An 18,594-nucleotide genomic window follows, 5' to 3' on the forward strand; every position below is an offset into this window, starting at 1 on the left:
ATAAGTCCTTATTAAGTAAATTCCAAAATTAAATATGATGAAAGAATTTAATGGAAAGAGCCCTAAAACATTTTTACATTTTTTCATTGTGGTTCAGTTGTCCTCATTTTTCCCCCATTGCTCTCCCCTGCCCTGCTCATACACCCACTTCCACACTCAATCCTCCCCTACCACGGTGCCCTTGTCCATGGGTCCTTTATACATGCTCCTTGACAACTTTTCCCCTTCTTTCTTTGTTGTCTCTCTCCTCAGCCCCTCTGGTCACTGTCAGTTTGTTCTTTATTTCCAAGTCTCTGGTTCTATTTTGCTTGCTTATTTGTTCTGTTGATTAGGTTCCACTTACAGGTGAGATCATATGGTATTTGTCTTTCACCACCTGGCTTATTTCACTTAGCATAATGCTCTCCAGTTCCATCCACGCTGCTGCAAAGGGGAGGAGCTCCTTCTTTCTTTCTGCTGCGTAGTATTCCAGTGTATAGATGAACCACAGTATTTTGATCCATTTATTTACTAATGGGCATTTCTGTTTCCAGCACTTGGCTATTGTAAATAACACTGCTATGAACATTGGGGAGCATAGATTCTTTTGAACTAGTGTTTTAGGGTTCTTAGGGTATAGTCCCAGCAGTGGAATTGCCAGGTCAAAAGGAAGTTCCATTTTTAGTTTTTTGAGGAAATTCCATACTGTTTTCCACAGGGGCTGCACCAGTCTGCATTTTCACCAACAGTGCACTAGGGTTCCCTTTTTTCCACATCCTCCCCAGGACTTACTGCTGCTTGATTTGTTTATGATGGCCACCCTGACAGGTGTGAAGTAGTATGTCACTGTGGTTTTAATCTGCATCTCTCTGATGACTAGTGATGTTGAGCACCTTACCATGTCTCTGGGCCCTCTGTATGTCCTCCTTGGAGAACTGTCTATTCAAGTCCTCTGTCCATTTTTTAATTGGATTGTTTGTCTTCCTGGTACAGAGTCATGTGAATTCCTTATATATTTTGGAGATCAAACCCTTGTCTGAGGTGTCATCAGCAAATACATTTTTCCATACAATTGGTTACCTTTTCATATTACTGATGTTTTCTTTAGCTGTGCAGAACCTTTTTAATTTGATGTAGTCCTATTTGTTTATTCTTTCCTTTATGTCCCTTACTCTAGGGGACTTATCAGTGAAAATATTGCTCCATGGAATATCTAAAATTTTCCTGTCTATGTTCTCCTCTAGGACTTTTATTATGGTGTCACAACTTAAATATTTTAAGTCTTTTATCCATCTTGAGCTTATTTTTGTGTATGGTGTAAGTTGGTGGTTGAATTTCTTTTTTTTTTTTTTTGCATGATAGCTGTCCAGATCTCCCAACACCATTTGTTGAAGAGGCTATTTTTACTCCATGGTATACTCCTGTCCCCTGTGTCAATACTGACCATAGAGACGTGGGTTTATTTCTGGGCTCTCTCTGGTGTTCCACTGATCTATATGTCTGTTCTTATGCCAGTACCAGACTATTTTGATTACAGTGGACTTGTAGTATAGTTTGCTATCAGGTATTGTGATCTCTCCTACTTTGTTCTTCTTTGTCAAGATTGCTGAGGCTATTTGGGGTTGTTTATGGTTCCATATAAATTTTTGAAATATTTGTTCTATATCTGTGAAATACATCACTGGTATTTTAATAGGGATTGCATTGAACTTATAAATTTCTTTGGGTAGTATGGACATTTTAATGATATTAATTCTTCCAGTCCATAAACAGGGTATATGCTTCCATTTATGTGCGTCTCCCTTAATTTCTTTCTTCAGTGTTCTGTAGTTTTCTGAGGACAGGTCTTTTACCTCTTTGGTTAGGTTCATTCCTTGGGTCTTTATTTTTCTTGTTGCTGTAGTAAATGGGAATTTTTTCCTAATTTCTATTTCCAATATGATTTCATTGGTGGTGTACAAAAATGCCTTTGCTTTCTGAATATTGACTTTGTATCTTGTCATTCTGCCAAAATCACTTACTAGGTCAAGTAGGTTTTTTTTTTTGGTAGAGTCTATAGGGTTTTCTATGTACATCTGTAAACAATTACAGTTTTACTTCCTCCTTTCCAATTTTTATGTCTTTTATTTCTTTTTCTTGTCTGATTGCTGTGGCTAGAACTTCCAATACTATACTGAATAGATGTGGTGAAAGCAGACACCCTTGTCTTGTTCCTGATTTTAGGAGGAAAGCTTTTAGTTTTTGACCATTGAGTATGATGTTGGCTGCAGGTTTCTTGTGTATGGCCTTTATTATGCTGAGGTATGCTCCCTCTACTCCTGCTTTGCTGAGTGTTTTTATCATAAGTGGGTGCTGTAATTTATCAAATGCTTCTTCAGGGTCTATTGATATGATCATGTGATTTTTCTTTCCTTTTGTTTGTGTGATATATTATGTTTATGGATTTGCATATATTGTACCATCCTTGCATCCCTGGGATGAATCCCACTTCGTCATGGTATATGATCTTTTTAATGTATTGCTGGATGCAGCCTGCCAATATTTTGTTGAAGATTTTAGCATCATCAGCAATACTGGCTTGTAGTTTTCTTTCTTTGTTGTAGTATCTTTATGTGGTTTTGGGATTAGGATAATGCTTGTCTCATAAAAATAGCTTAGGAGTCTTCCCTCCTCTTGGATTTTTTGGAATAGCTTGAGAAGAATTGTGGTTAGCTCTTCCTTAAATATTTTGTAAAATTCCCTTGTGAAACTGTCTGGTCCAGGGCTTTTGTGTGCAAGGAGTTTTTTTTTTTTATTACTGCTTTAATTTCACTAGCTGTTATCAGTCTGTTCAGGCTTTCTGATTCTTCTTGATTTAGTTTTAGATTATTTCTAGAAATTTGTTCATTTCATCCAGGTTTTCAAATTTCTTGGCATATAGTTATTCATATTCATTTTTATGGCCCTTAGTATTTCTATGATATTGGTTATAATTTCCCCTCTTTTGTTTCTGATTTTGTTTACTTGATTCCTCTCTTTTTCTTGATGAGCCTGGTTAAAGGCTTGTTGATTCTGTTTATCAAAGAACCAGTTCCTGGATTTACTGATCCTTCAAATTGTTCTTTTGGTCTCTGTTATTTAATTCTCCTCTTACCTTATTTCCTTCCTTTTCCTTGCTTTGGGTTTTACCTATTATTGTTCCTTCAGTTCTTGTAGATGTATGGTTAGGTTATTTATTTGAATTTTTTCTATCTTTTTTAGGTAAGCCTGTATTGCTATGAACTTCTCTCTCAGGACTCCTCTCACTTTGTCCCATAGGGTTTGGGTTGTTGTGTGTTTATTTTCATTAATACATTTGCTTCCAGAAATGTATTAATTTCTTCCTTGATCTCACTGTTAACCCATTTTTGTTTAATAAAATGTTATTCGGTCTCCATGAATTTGACTGCCTTTGAGTTTTTTTCTTGAGGTTGCTTTCTAGTTTTAAGCCATTGTGGTCCAAGAAAATGCTTGATATGACTTCAGTGTTCTTGTTGAGGCTTGTTCTGTGTCCTATCATATGGTCTATCTTTGAAAATTTTCCATGTGCATTTGAAAAGAATGTGTATTTTGATTCTTTGGGGTGAAGGGTTCTGTATATATCAACTGTATGTATGCACTAGTTCATTTGGTCTAATGCATCGTTCAGTGCCACAATATCCTTGTTGATTCTTTGTTTGGAAGATCTGTCCATTACTGACAGTGGGGTGTTAAAATCCCCTACTGTAAGTTTTTTCCTGTCTATATCCTTCTTGAAGTCCTCCAAGATTTTCCTTATGTATTTGAATGCTCCTATGTTGGGTGCATAGATGTTTACAATGTTTATGCTTTCTTAATGGATTCTACCCTTGAGTATTATGAAGTGTCCTGTGTCTTTTTATGGCCTTTGTTTTGAAATCTATTTTGGCTAATGTAAGTGTTGCAACCCTGGCTTTTTTTCCCCCCCTGTCCATTTGCTTGGGATATTTTCTTCCAAACCTTGACTTTCAGTCTGTGTAGGTCTTTTGTTCCAAGGTGGGTCTCTTGTAGGCAGCATATGTGTGGGTTTGATTTCTTATCCATTCAGCTATTCTACGTCTTTTGATGGGAGCATTTAATCCATTTACATTTAAGGTTATTATTGATAGGTACTTATTCATTGCTGTTTTTTCATGCCTGTGTGCCTCTCTCACTCTTTTTTTTTTTTTTTCCCTTTTCCTAAATCAGACCCTTGAGCATCTCTTGCAGAGCTGGTTTGGAGGAGGTATATTCTTTGAGGCTTCTTTTGTCTGGGAAACTCCTTATTTGGCCTTCCATTTTAATTGAGAGCCTTGCTGGATACAGTAGTCCCAATTGCAGGCCCTTGGTTTTCATTACATGGAATATTTCTTGCCATTCCCTTTTGGCTTGGAGAGTTACCATTGAGAAATCAGCTGCTGATCTTATCGGGACTCTTGTATGTTACTTCCTGTTTCTCCCTTGCCACCTTTAAGATTCTTTGTCTTGGATTTTGCCATTTTAATTATGATGTGTCTTGGAATGGTCCTCCTTGGGTTCATCTTGATTGGAACCCTCTGTGCTTCCTGGGTTTGTGTGACTTTTACTCTCATCAAATTAGGGAAGTTTTCCATCATTACTTTTCCAAACAGGTTTTCTATCCCTTGCTCCTCTTCTTCTCTTTTCGGCATCCCTATTATACTAATATTATTATGTTTTATGTTGTCCTGCAGCTCTCTTAACCCCTCTTCATTCTTTTTGAGTCTCTTTTCCTTACCTTGCTCTTCCTGGGAATTTTATTCTACCTTGTCCTCCAGATCACTGATTTGATGCTCTGCTTCATCTACCCTGCTTTTAATTCCTTCTACTGTGTTCTTCAATTCAGAAATTATATTCTTCATTTCCTCCTGGTTCTTACTGATAGTTCTACATCCTTTTTCATGCTGATGTAGTTTGCATAAGTTCCTTGTAGCTTCCCTGTAATTCTTTGTAATGCTCACTGAACTCATTGAACTTCTTTATAACCATTGTTTTGACCTCAATGTCTGATAGTTTACTTGTCTCTATTTCATTTAGCACTCTCTCTGGGGATTCCTCCTTTCCCTTTGATGGGGGGTTGTTTCCATGTGCCCTAATCAGGGATTGAACCTGCAACCTTCACATATGAGGATAATGCTCTAACCAACAGAGCTACCTGGCCCAGGCAGCAGTTTCTTTTTGTAGGCCCTTGACCTAAGAATGGTTTTTATATGTTTATCAGGTTGTTAAAAGAAGAGAGAAGGATGATGACAAGGAGAGGGGTAGGTACAGGGACATGAAGGGGGAGAAGAAGTGGGAAAGAATTAACATTTTATATATATCCCACGAGCCTAATATATTTCCTATCTAGTCCTTTACAGAAAAAGGGATGCCAACTCATGCTCTATACATTGAAATCAATTAAAATATAATAAAGCCTTATCTGAACAAATTCATCATTCACAAATTCTACCTGAATACTAAACAGGTATGAATATATATCATACACATACTTCTCAAAATTGCAGCTTTGTGGCTCAAAGGTATCCAAGACATACCAAATTTAAAATCAGCTACATATCATGCATATTTGACCTTATTTAAGTGTCCTATCAACACATGTTCAAATAGTATAAAGACAACAAGATAATTATCAAGATGTATTAATATTAGTATAATAAGAATGTGGCTCTACTAAAAACCAAATGTAATTTTCTTTACATTTTAGCTGAAAACACTAGCATAAAACATCTGTCATGAGAGTCTTAAGTCATTGAATTTGAAAAGTAATTGCTGTATATTAACAGAAACTAAATACTTACCAAGATTTTTTTCAATTCTTCAAGTTCTACTTCTTTGTTATATTTAAGTTTAGTCATCTCTTCTAAAATAAGCAAAAAAATATAAGTATGTTAAAAGGTGGATTAAAAGACAAGGAAAGAGAAGCAAGAAATCAGAATAATACCATTTGGCCCTGAGTGACCCATTGAGATGGGTTGGGTGTTGTCTCACAAACCAAAAGGTCACCAGTCTGATTACCAGTCAGAACACATAACATGGGTTGCAAGTTCCATCCCTGGTTGGGGTCATATGAGAGGCAACGATCAATGTTTCTCTCACACACTGCTGTTTTTCTCCCTCTCTTCCCCTCTCTCTAAAAATCAATATAAATAAAATCTTTCAAAAAAGAGAAAGAAGAAGAATACCATTTGAAAGGGGAAAACTAAAAGAGATGGATTCATGCAACTGGAGTACCCTAAAGCAGCAATTTTCAACTGGTGTGTCACAATAATTTTTAAAACATGCAAGACCTATTTTGTCAAGGGCACTGACCTATTTCCCCTTAGACTGTCAAATTTAAAAAATGACAATAACCAACATAATAGCCATCCAGTGTGAATGAAAAAATATATTTTTTGTCAGATTGGCAAAAAATATATTTTTCTGGTGTGCCACAGAATTTTGGTGATTTGTTTGTATGCCATGAAATGAAAAAGGTTGAAAATCACTGCCCTAAAAAGCAAAGAGGGAGTCCAAATGGAACTGTACAAAAATAAAAGATTAGAAACAAATAAAAAAGAAATAGTGGATAAATATTAATGTTTCTATAAAGTTAATTCAATAACCAAATGAGCCCAAAGTTCATTAACAAAATAAGCAATCAATCTGTATTTGGAATGTAATCATTTAGCACATGTGTTTTTACCTACAACTCATCATTCCTCTCTAAACACCTGGCCTCTTCATCTTCACTCCAAACTTAAAAGAAGTGATCCACTCAATGCCAGTTAACTCTAGCAATTGTACTCTGGATCTCAACATTCCCATCCCTTCTGAGGTTTTAGTTGCTCTATCACCAATATACATTGACTCTCTGTATAGCAATCTTTCATCTCCCTCATCATGACTAACATCTCTTTGAATACAAAACAAAAGTATTTGATTGACCTGTCTGCCTTTTTATACTATAATCAAATCTCGATTTTGTTTGGCAGACAAATTCCTATTTATCTACTAACTTCTTCCTTATCCCCATGCATAACTAATACTTATCTCCATTAAACTAATAAAATTATGATCTCGAAGATCACCAATAACCATTTTGTGAAGCAATTCTTCATCCTCATCACTTTGGAGCTTTCTGGCATTTGATACTATTAACCACTCTAATTTTCTCCCTTTGATTTTCTAGACCTTGCATTATTCAGATTTCTTGTTTCCTAATTCCTGTTCCTGTTTTCTTTGCTGACACCCTTCCTTCTTGTCACCTCAAATAATAGTGTTTCACAATGCTCTTCTTTCTATACTTCCACAAATTCAACGTTAGGCTAATGAATTATAAAATTTTTGCAGCCCACACCTCCTGCTTTTTTCTCCTTCCTTACATTTTTTAACTGTCCACGAAGCCCCAAATGATGTCTAGCTGTCACCTAAATTTTGTTATATCTGCAGCACTCTCCTTCATTATTAACAGTTATTAATTATTGGAGATATAACTGTATGTTATTAAAAACAAAATACTTGTAATAACTGCTTAGTCTTTATAAAGAAAAATCCACAAAATATGAAATCCCAAAGTAGAGTCTGAAAGAAAAACTTGGCAAATGCAAAGCTTATTTAAACCACAAAATTTCATTTTAGTTTAAAGTTAAAGTTTTATATACTTATCCTGTTTTTTATGGTTTTCATTTTTAATGAACTCTTACTGAATTTATTGGGGTTACAATGATTAATAAAATTAAATAGGTTTCAGGTATACAACTCTACAATACATCATCTGCATATTGTATCGTGTATTTACCAGTCAAAAAATTGATTTTTAAAAACTCAACAATTGGTTAAATACAGTGGACTGAGCATGTCTCTACACTCTTTCTTACCCCCAATCACATAACTTTTTTTAAAGACCAAAAAAAAAGATATATGTGAACATTTTAAAAAAAACAGGCACATAACAACCCCAAAAGTTAAGGATTTCTTATAGGGGTAAAACCCACAGTAATTCAATGAAGGCTAAGTGAAACGAGGCCAGGTGACCACATATCCACCACAAAATCCACCTCAGGTTAAATCGAGGATTCTGGGAATTAGAGCCAAAGGCACGTGTCCCATACAGCTCATGATCTACAAGCAAGACAACATCTCCTATGCCCAAAAAACAAGCTACCAAGCCCAGCCTTCCTTACAGAACCTCCCATCCCTCCCCCATAATCAGATAAGGCAGATTTTAACATACATGTGGGTGAAGATGGATTCTGAAATACACAGATGAGCAAACAATTAAGAATCAACAATTAGTGAGGAAAAGCAAAACCATGAAGAGAGAACCAGGTACTAGTAAGAAAATAACTAAAATAAAATCCAAGAAGAATAGATCAAACAGAAGCAGATATTTTGCTAAATATGGTAACATCTTAGTATGTTCCAACAGCATATTATATCCATGGAATAAATTGCCTAGAGCTCTTGGAAATTTAAAATGTGATAACTAAGATTTTGGAAATAGCAAAATAAACATAGTTAAATATTGAATTAGCAGAAGTCAAAAATCTTTTTCCCCCAATTCTCCAGAAAAGAACTAAAAGGTAGAAAGTATAAGAAAAAAATCAAAACAGAGGATAGATCCAAAATGTCCAAAATCCACCTATCAGGACTCACAGAGAGAGAGAACAATGACACTAGAAGAAATTTTTTTAAATTTTCAGAGCTGAAAACAGACAAATATTCTTAGATTAATGGGCTCACCCATTAATGCTTACAGAAGTGTGATATGATTCCTCTCACACTTGTACCACTCAAAATGCCTCCAATCTGATTTCTCCAGTTTTACTCTTTCTTCATTACTAGCACTCCCCACCCACTACCAAATTTTTCTGCCATAATGAACTTTCAATGACTTAAAAACAGCACTGGCTGGGTTGCTCAGCTGGCTGGAACATCATCCCACATACCAAAAGTCTGTGGGTTCTATTCCTGGTCAAGGGACGTACCTAGGTTATGGGTTCAATCCCCAGTCAGGGCACATATGAGAGGCAACCAATCGATGTTTCTCTCTCATATTGATGTTTCTCTATTTCTCTCTTCCCTCAACCCCCAACTTTCCTCTCTATCTAAAATCAATAAAAATATATCCTCAAGGGAGCATTACAAAAAAAATCCCTAAACCATATCATATCATTTCTCTAACTTGAAATCTCTACTTAAAATCTTAAAATGGCTTTCCTTTACTATTAGAATAAAATCAAAACTCCTGGTTTGGTCCTTACCACCCCAAACTCATTTCATCCCTCTTTTCACACCATTTGTTATACTCAAACACAAAGGCTTTCGTTCAGTCATTTAAACAAGCTCCTCCATACTTCGAAACACTTCTATGTGTTTTTCCTTCTAACTGAGGCACTCTCTCCAAATCATGTTGGTTACCAAACAAAACCTCACTTATTTTTTAGGCTTCAGCTAAATGCTATTGCTGATTGCCAAATCTAAACTAGGCCCTATTATTGTATTTTCTTCCATTGCATCATTTTCATTTTCTTCCTAGCACCTATCTCAATTTGTAACTATATATTTGTTTGTGATTGTTTTATGTCTCCCCAAGTAGATCTCATTAGCACAAAGACCATATCTATTATACTCCTAATTATATAACCAAAGCTAACTGAAGAATAAGATCTAATAAATTCAACAGTTACATTATTTAATATCAATATGAGGGGGGAACAAAAAAAACTGGAATTATCTTCTGGAGGGCAGGTCCCTTGTAGTACCAGTTTCCCCTGCTAGATGAGTGTTCTAGGAACCCATCTGCATCAGTGTACAAGCTGGCATTCTTGTAAGAAGCTGGGTTCAGCTTCAGTGAATTCTTTTCTAAAACTCTTTCAATGTGCCCATTTCATGATGGATGATTTACAAGCATATCTGCCCATACCACACTGAGTATTCAGCAGTTTTTTTAAGCATATTTTATTGATCATAAATATTGATATTTTATGCTATTGATATTTTATGCTATTGTAGTTGTCCCTTTTTTTTCTCCCCTTTATCCACCCACCCATCTTCTACCCACTTTAGTTCATGTCCATGAGTCATACATGTAAATTCTTCAGTTTACCCATTTCCTATACTGTCTTAACCTTTCCCTGTCTATTTTGTAGCTACCAATTTTGCTTCTTATTCCCTGTATCTTCCCCCCATTCTTCCCCCTCTCTCTCCCTGTTGATAACCTTCCATGTGATCTCCATTTCTGTGATTACGTTCCTATTCTAGTTGTTTGCTTAGTTTGTTTCTGTTTTTGTCCAGATTCAGTTGTTGATAGTTGCAAGTTTATTGTCATTTTACTGTACAGACAAGAAGGAGCTGGAAAGAAGTATTGAAAGTCATGAAAACCAAGGACCTCCATCCAAGATTACTCTATCCAGCAAAGCTTTCATTTAGAATGGAAGGGCATATAAAGTACTTCCCGATAAGGTCAAGTTAAAGGAGTTCATCATTAGCAAGTCCTTATTATATGAAATGCTAAAGGGGCTTATCTAAGAAAAAGATCAAAACTATAAACAGTAAAATGTTCAGTAGTTTTTGACCAAATATGGCATGAGCCCAGTGCTGCACCCTTCCTATTCACCCAATCTCACCCTGCCCCAAGCGACTTTTTTTGTTCCCATGGATGAAAAAAGTCCTCAAAGGAAAACATTTTGCTGATATGCAAGAGGTGAAACAAAAAAAACAGCAGAAGCATTAAAAGGCATCAAAAATGACTCGTTCAAAAACTGTTTTGAACAATGGAAAAAAGTCTCCATATGTGTACTGCATCAAATGGAGAGCACTTTGTAGGTGACTGAAGTTTACACATGTAACAATAAATACCAAATTTTCTATAAATAAATTCCAGGGTTTTTTGAGGTCCCTCCTCATATAATATCTAATAATACTAAGCAGCAGCGGAGTAAAGGGAGAATCTGTTACAAATCCAGAGTGAAAGCGAACACAGGTATAAACACAAGAAAACTGACTACAGGAGCAAAACCTATTTAGAGCAATATCAGACTTAATTCAAGACTGGAGACACAGGAAGAAGCAAAGCAAACTGTACAAAGTAAAAAAACAGAAATAATTATTTGACAAAGATTTTGTATTTACAATTGTCTTTAACTAACTTGGAATGCACTACTTCACTCTTTAAATGAGCAATGAAAAGACGGCTCATATTTAAAGTGTTTGATCTTAGGCAACTAGATGGCTCTAAATTTGCAATACAGAATAGTCAGATTTGAACTGCATAGTGAACTGAATAGTCTTTCTTAAGGGTTAAATATTATATCTTTGAAAAATCAAATGAAAAATTATCCAATAATCACTACTAGTAAATGACAGAGGAGAAACTATACTTTATTCTGAAATAGTGTTTATATTTTTAGAATTGGTTAATAATATTATGTACACATGTTATTCTCTAAATCTTACCCAGTTCACTTGATTTCTTCTGAAGTTCCATGGTAAGTATTTTCAATTGATCTCCACTTTTTTCCAATCTTGTAAAATACATTATTAGTTTACAATGGAAAACATTCTTTTAATCAGAATACATCTAGTAACTAAAGTTGGTGCAATTCAGCAATAATATACACTAGCACAGATTCATTCATTCAATTATTAAACATTTTTTGAGTACCTACTCTGTGCCAGATAGTACATTTCAAAATAAAATATTGCTATTATAAGTACATTTTTGTACATTAATTAATCTACATAAAACCTTAAGCCTATGGCCACAATTTATCTCTTTCTTAGCTGTTGATAAAAATCAAATTAATGCATCCTAGAACTTCGACACTGAGTACGTAACTACCATTACATAATTCTGCCTTAGGGACAATATAAATACAAAAAGTTATACAACTGGCTTAACTCCTCTGGCTTTCCATTTATTTCCTTGTCTATAAAACAGGTAATTGGAACAGATAACATTGAGATCAGTTCCAATTTTAAAACTTGAAAATCAACTAGGTAGGTCTTCAAGAATCTATGAGATTAACTAAGCTAGAAAGTTAGCTTTTCTTCCTTTATCAGACACAAGCGGTAGGGAAAAAATACTACTAGGCCCAGTTCATGATTTCGGAGAGAAACTTGTTTCTTTCATCCTCATTAACCCTAATGCTAATGGGACAACAATAATTGCCTGGGCCTCTTAACACAGCTTAATATGGATTAATATAAAGTAGTGAAAAACGGCAAATTTTTAACTCTTTTTAGACACACTGCTATTTAGATTAAATGTAAATAGCTTATTTTATAATTAATCATATTCATTAATTCATTAATCTATTAATTTAATAAGAATGTTTAAGCACATTCCTTGTACCAGGTTAGTTGCTAATTTTATAAATCAGAAACAAGGTTACAGACCCCAATAAAATAAACCCCACTCACCCATATTATTTCTGTGAAGCCAATAATAATCCAGTTTAATTAAATATGTCATATCACCGCATCAGCTCTTACCAGCTGCTTATTCATTTAGCTTGACTCCAAGGAAAGCATGCATGGGAACAATCTGCTGAGGATACCTGCTACCTTTCCCTAGGATACCTGCCTACTTGAGACCAACTTGTAAAATGTATTCCCACTTTATACATTTAAAAAAAGAGGCTTGGTTATAGTTGTTATAGGAATTAGTTGACAATGGATAGGAAATGGCACTGAACATTAGTAGTAAATCATTTTTATTCAGCTACGTAAAAAATATTTTTACCTCTGATGTTCTGTTGTCAATAATTCTTTCAAGTTGCAGATAGTAGTTTTAAGTTCAGTAACCATAAATGAATGAGAAGCTTTAGCTTTATTAAATTCTTCCATTTGAGCTTCTTTTTCTCCAGTGATCTGATGTATTTTTTTTGTCGCTATCTGTAAATCTTCCTCTAACACCTTTTGAGTAGTCTAAATGAAAGTACAAAAGCTATGATCCAAGGTCCTAAAGAAAACAAGCTAAACTCATCTGCTTCTGTACTCTGCTGTCCCTCCTTATCCCGATTCTCCTTTCCTATCCCACCCACTACTGCATCTCAATTCGCCATTCTTCCAGAGCCCACCTACAGCCCCAACCTCTCCACAAAGACTTCCTGGCCAACTCAGCCCCAAAGTGTTCTTACAATTCTTAGAACTACTGTAGCAGTTTTTACCTGAATCACACTGTTGGTACCTAGCATGGTCTTGTATTTTAGTTATGTTTTAAACGTGGTTTTTATCCAATGCCTCTAATTAAACTAAAAGCTTTTTGTGACTGGTACTATATCTTCTCTAATTGAAGTTCTAGGTCCTTGTACATGGTATTATCATTCAATATTTGATGACTGATCAATAGTGTGAAACTTATCACACACTAATCAGTTTTGAAATCATACCACACTTCTTTGCAAAGATGTTTTACAATCTTCAAGTTCTGATGTTATATTATCCTGCTTCTCATTTGTTTCTTTTAAGTTTTCATTTTGTAATTCTGAAAAAGAAAGTCAAAGGTACATAGTATTTAATAGAAAATATAAAAACAAATAATTTGTAACAATTACTTATTTTTCTCTAGATATTCCAAAATGAGGAAAAAATGTGCAAATATAGCTACATTGATATTGGTTAGCACCAACTTTTTTAAAATCACCTTTGTTCTTTGTCTTTAGGGTTTATTTATTTTTAGAGAGAGGGGAAAGGAAGGAGAAAGAGAGAAAGAAACATCATTGCGTGGTTGCGTCTTGTGCACCCCCCACCAGGGACCTGGCCCACAACCCAGGCATGTGCCCTAGACTGGAAATCAAACCGACAACCCTTTGGTTCGCAGACCCACATTCAATACACTGAGCTAAGCCAGCCAGAATCACCAACCTTTTAAAAATAGTTTTATTTATTTTTAGAGAAAGAGAAGGACAAAGAGTGGGAGAAAAACATCCATCAGTTGCCAAATCTGCAACCCAGGCATGTGTCATGACCAGGAACCAAGCCAACGACTTTTCAGTTTGCAGAATGCCACCCAACCAACTGAGCCACAACAGTCACAGCAGTCATCATCAACTTTTATTGACTTTTCAAGGCTGTTATCTCCCAAGCACTCAAAGGTGAATATATAAGGATTTTTGGCGCTACATTTTTAGTAACAGTTGAACACTGGAAACAACCTAAATATCCAACAGGAGACAGATTAAATTACAGTGGTACATACATAATAGTACAACATAACTACTGTAAATGACAATACAGACCTTATGTATGGATTACTAATTTGGATATTTATAAAAATCATAAAATAAAAAGAGCAAGTTAAAAATAGTACTTATATAAGTAGTACATGTGGAAAGTAAGAATATATACAAGAACATTAAAAGGAATTTATCTCCTAATGGTGAAATTATTCATGATTTTATTTTCATTATTACTATCTTGTTACTTTAATTTTCAAAAATACATTTATTAAATATTATTTAAAAAGTTGGTGACTCCACTTAATAGCTAATGCTCACTAAATACCAATGTTTAAAGATACTAGTCTCTGTGTTTTATATGTGTGCATTCACTTTTAAATCTCATAAAAACACAAAGGGAAAATAGAAGTTCATGCTCTTCTTTAGGTTCAAATCATTCTTACTAGCTAGCTAGCCTTAAGCATAATACTTAACCAGTCAGTCTGTCTCTACTTTTCCCACCTGGAAATTGAGAATAATGGTAGTTAGTCATATCTTGAAGGGTGGCTGTTAGGATTAAAAAGATAATGCAACTAGAGATGTTTTATTGTATCATTCTTAACATCAAAAATAATATAATTTTTAATTGTAGGGTCTAGCATATAATCAACAAATGTTAAATTTGATGATGATAGTGGTGGTGGTGATGGTGTATACTAGAAACTGAATCTTAAAATTCATGGTATTTACAGTATGAGTGGGCAGGCTGACAATGAAAAATCAATGATAAGTGCTGATTGGTACTCACTTGAAGTTCTGGGAATATACATAGAGGGAGTACCTAAGTCAAGTAAGGTCAGTAAGGGTTAAAGGTAAGGAATGACAGACAAAGATTGAAATTTCAAGGAAGATTTCTAGAAAGTGACAGCTGAACTGAAACATTTGAAAGCCAATTAAGAATTAATAAGCATAATGGGAGTTGGAGGAGAAAAGAAGACCACAGACACATGAAAGAGCATGTACAAAGGCAAAAATGGAAGAGACGGAATGATGCACCCTGAGGTCTGAAGGAAATGTATTTCAATAGCATTAAAACCATGAGGGAGAAATCACAGTAGATGACTGGAAAGAAAATAAGGGTAAGATCGTAACAGGATTTATGTGACTTGCTCACAGGTAAGCTTCATCAGTCATAAAGACCATGAAAAACAGTGAAGCATGTTAAGCAACAGAATGATGTTTCATGTCTGTATTTTTTAATCCCTGAAAAATCTGCATAGAAATAAAAGAGTTAGTGCTCCAACTCTGGGAGAAAATAGGGAAAGTAGATCTGGAGAGAGGGAAATGATAACTAAACACTGCAGTGTCCACTGTGGTACTATTTATATAGTCTGGTCACAATATGTCTCCTCTGGGAAATTCTAATCACAAACTAGTCCTTAGGCACGTGTGGAAACTGAGTGCATGCTGTGTGAGGGTTCTAAAAAGCTTCATGCCAAAACTTAGTTAGAAGTGGCCCAAGTTCTCCAAGGATCCCAGAGCTATAAATGCAAATTTTCTCTGTAAAAATATACTTCCAATCCAAACCTTAAAAAGTTTCCACAGATAAAGTTATGTGACCTCACAATCAAAACCCACAAGAGGAAATAAAGCACCATGAGCAGAGTCAGCAGAATAAACAAACGGCGGGCATGGATCTGCATATACTTCAGATGCTAGAATTACTGATCATAGATTTTTTAAAAATAAGCATTATGTCAATCTTTAAAAACTAAAATAGGTAAGGAAAAGATCTATAAACTAAATAAAACTTCTAGAAACACCTTTAGAAAGGAATAAAAATTCAGGATCAAATATAAAAATTCCAAATCAAAAATCATTGAACTCCTGACAAAATAGGAAGAAATTATTAGGCCAAAAGTGAAGGGAAAACAGAAACCTGAAGATGTAAGATAAACACAGACTTCTGTCCTGAGGGGATCTGCAGATCCTGGCAAAGTTGGACTTCTGATCTGAAGTCGTGATTGGGTGAGAAAAAGAAATATGGCCCTGGCTGGCATAGCTCAGTTGATTGAGCGCGGGCCTGCAAACCTGAGGGTCATGGTTCAATTCCCAGTCAGGGCACATGCCGGGTTGCGGGCCAGTTCCCAGCAGGGGATGCACGAGAGTCAACCATACATTGATATTTCTCCCCCTCCTTCCATTCCCCTCTAAAGATAAATAAATAAAATCTAAAACAAAAAGACATTAAAAAAAAGAAATATGAACACCCAAAGACTTATAAGGTACAGAGCCCAAGAGTTAAATTTTTGTGTAATAAGCTAGAACATTCCTTTTACAAAGAGGAACAAAAGTAAGCTAACTTGCAAAAGCAAGCCAGCACAGGGCCACATCACCTGAGTGGTCTAAGGATCCCAAGCCTGGAAACTGACTTAGATTGTACCAGACAGGTAGAGCCACCACGTACATGGCAAAAGTAAATAGAAATCCTCCCAGGAGGAGGTTAGATTACCTATAGACTTAGAGGGCCATAAATTATTCCTACAAATAATTTTTGCAAAGAAAAATGAGCATAGAGTCAAAAACAGTAAGACACACAAGAAAACAAGGTACTTTGAATAAAAACTATCAGATACAAGTGTCAGCAGTTACAAAATAGTCACAGGGATATAAATTACAGCATAAGAAATATAGTCAATATTATTGCAATAACTACATATGATCGTCTAACCACCTGAAACTAATGTAGAATAATACTGAATGCAAACTGTAATTGAAAATAAAAATATAAAAATGAAGCTATATATTTTAAAAAAGCAAATGGCAGAATGAGCTCACGAACATTTAAGAAAAAATTATCAGTAAGCAACTATCAAAAAGCTATTCTTAGTAGTTAAGAAAATAATAAGAAACTGAAAGCTACACAAAGTATAATAGCAGATTTGAAAAATTAGAATGATATTTTAAAGATCTTAATAACTGAAAATAAAATGGAAGGGTTCATAGTGGGTAAGAAACAAAGAGAGAATTAGTAAAAAAGATTTTTAAGAGAAAAGTGAAAAATGCCACAAGATCCCTACGACATTCTAAAAGATGCAGTGTTTGAGTATATCATGCTTACCAAGCAAGCGCACACCACTTAATCAAGTTTGAGAAACTTCAACAAGATAGTCTAAACATAACATGATATTCAGGATCCTCTGTAATCTGATCCAGAAGTCATTTCCAGTCTCATCAGGATATAGACACACGAATTAGTGTTTCAAATATACCCTAACTTTCACACTTCCATGACCTGCACAAGCCATCAAGCCATTTCTTCTGCATATACTCTCTCCTACAATTAACTGTCTCATAATCCTTTAGTCATCTAAGGTCTAGTTCAACAATTTTTTTCCCTAATGCATTTCCAAATGTCTTGCTCCATAAATAATTAACAATCCCTCCATTGTGCTCCCAGAGTATTTATTCATTCATAAAATATTTTTGAGCGCCTCATATGCACCAGGCATTGTTTTTTGAATGCATCCATGAACAAAAAGACATATGTCCCTGTTTTCATACAGCACTGCACTGAAACTAAAGAAAGTGAAAATATGAAATGGGAAAACAGGAGCTTATTTACTTTGACAAACCTCTGTAAGTGATTCTATTATGCTTCACTTGAACCGTTTCATCCCAAGTTGGGAATTACAGCACTAGAAAGCATTATAACAAAACCGTAATGAAAGCCAAATATCAAAACATAACAAGAGAAATACATAAGATACATTGTTATATTTTATTATATAAATTCTTACTGATCTTTTCTTCTAATTGATTAACTGTATCTCCGGATTCCTCTAGCTGCAATATTAACTCTTTTACTTTATTTTCTTTCTCGGTGTTTTGGATCAACAGCAGTGATACCTAAAATTAAATATTTAAATAATATATTACATATGAAAAATAAAATAGGATAACTTAGCATTTACTATTACCTGAAATTATTTTATGTTCTTGCTTATATGCTTTTTAGTTGACTGTGCCTAGCATTCAGTATGTGTTTGCTCTCCGACCCCCAAAAAACTTTAATAAATGAATGAAAAAACTATAGCAGGTCCTCAAAAATGATGTTTCATTCAATGTTGTTTCATTATAATTTTGATGAGATGCCACAGGAACTTAACTTTTGTTTACGTCAGTTAGCCTATGGTAAAATTAGCATCATTATACATCATTTGGCTGCAGTTCTAAGAACCTATTGATGACATTAAGTGAGAACTTACTGTAATATTATATGCCCAATATTATAGTATGCATTTTAACTTATTACTAAAAAGATTATATAATAAAAGCTGCTTGTTCTTTTTATTCCATAAATATTATTGAGCACCTACATCATTATACAAACCATAATAAGTGTGAACTCATCTTCAAAACACACACAGGCTAGACC

General features: G+C 34.8%; 1 protein-coding gene across 2 annotated transcripts in view; it reads right to left on the bottom strand.

Moving 5' to 3' along the window:
• SYCP1 (synaptonemal complex protein 1) overlaps positions 1-18,594 on the bottom strand; it is an 84,145-nt gene that overhangs the window by 40,195 nt on the left and 25,356 nt on the right. For both annotated transcript variants that reach the window (XM_053656067.1, XM_053656066.1), the window contains exons 11-15: positions 17,957-18,065; positions 13,389-13,483; positions 12,740-12,924; positions 11,452-11,519; positions 5,814-5,875 (exon numbers count right to left, since the gene is read on the bottom strand). In XM_053656067.1, the coding sequence (XP_053512042.1) occupies positions 5,814-5,875; positions 11,452-11,519; positions 12,740-12,924; positions 13,389-13,483; positions 17,957-18,065 (519 nt within the window). The remainder of the gene's footprint in view (positions 1-5,813; positions 5,876-11,451; positions 11,520-12,739; positions 12,925-13,388; positions 13,484-17,956; positions 18,066-18,594) is intronic.

The sequence above is a fragment of the Artibeus jamaicensis genome, unplaced genomic scaffold (assembly GCF_021234435.1).
Source record: "Artibeus jamaicensis isolate MK-2021 breed Jamaican fruit bat unplaced genomic scaffold, CSHL_Jam_final scaffold_1689, whole genome shotgun sequence".
NCBI classification, from domain to species: Eukaryota; Metazoa; Chordata; class Mammalia; order Chiroptera; family Phyllostomidae; genus Artibeus; species Artibeus jamaicensis.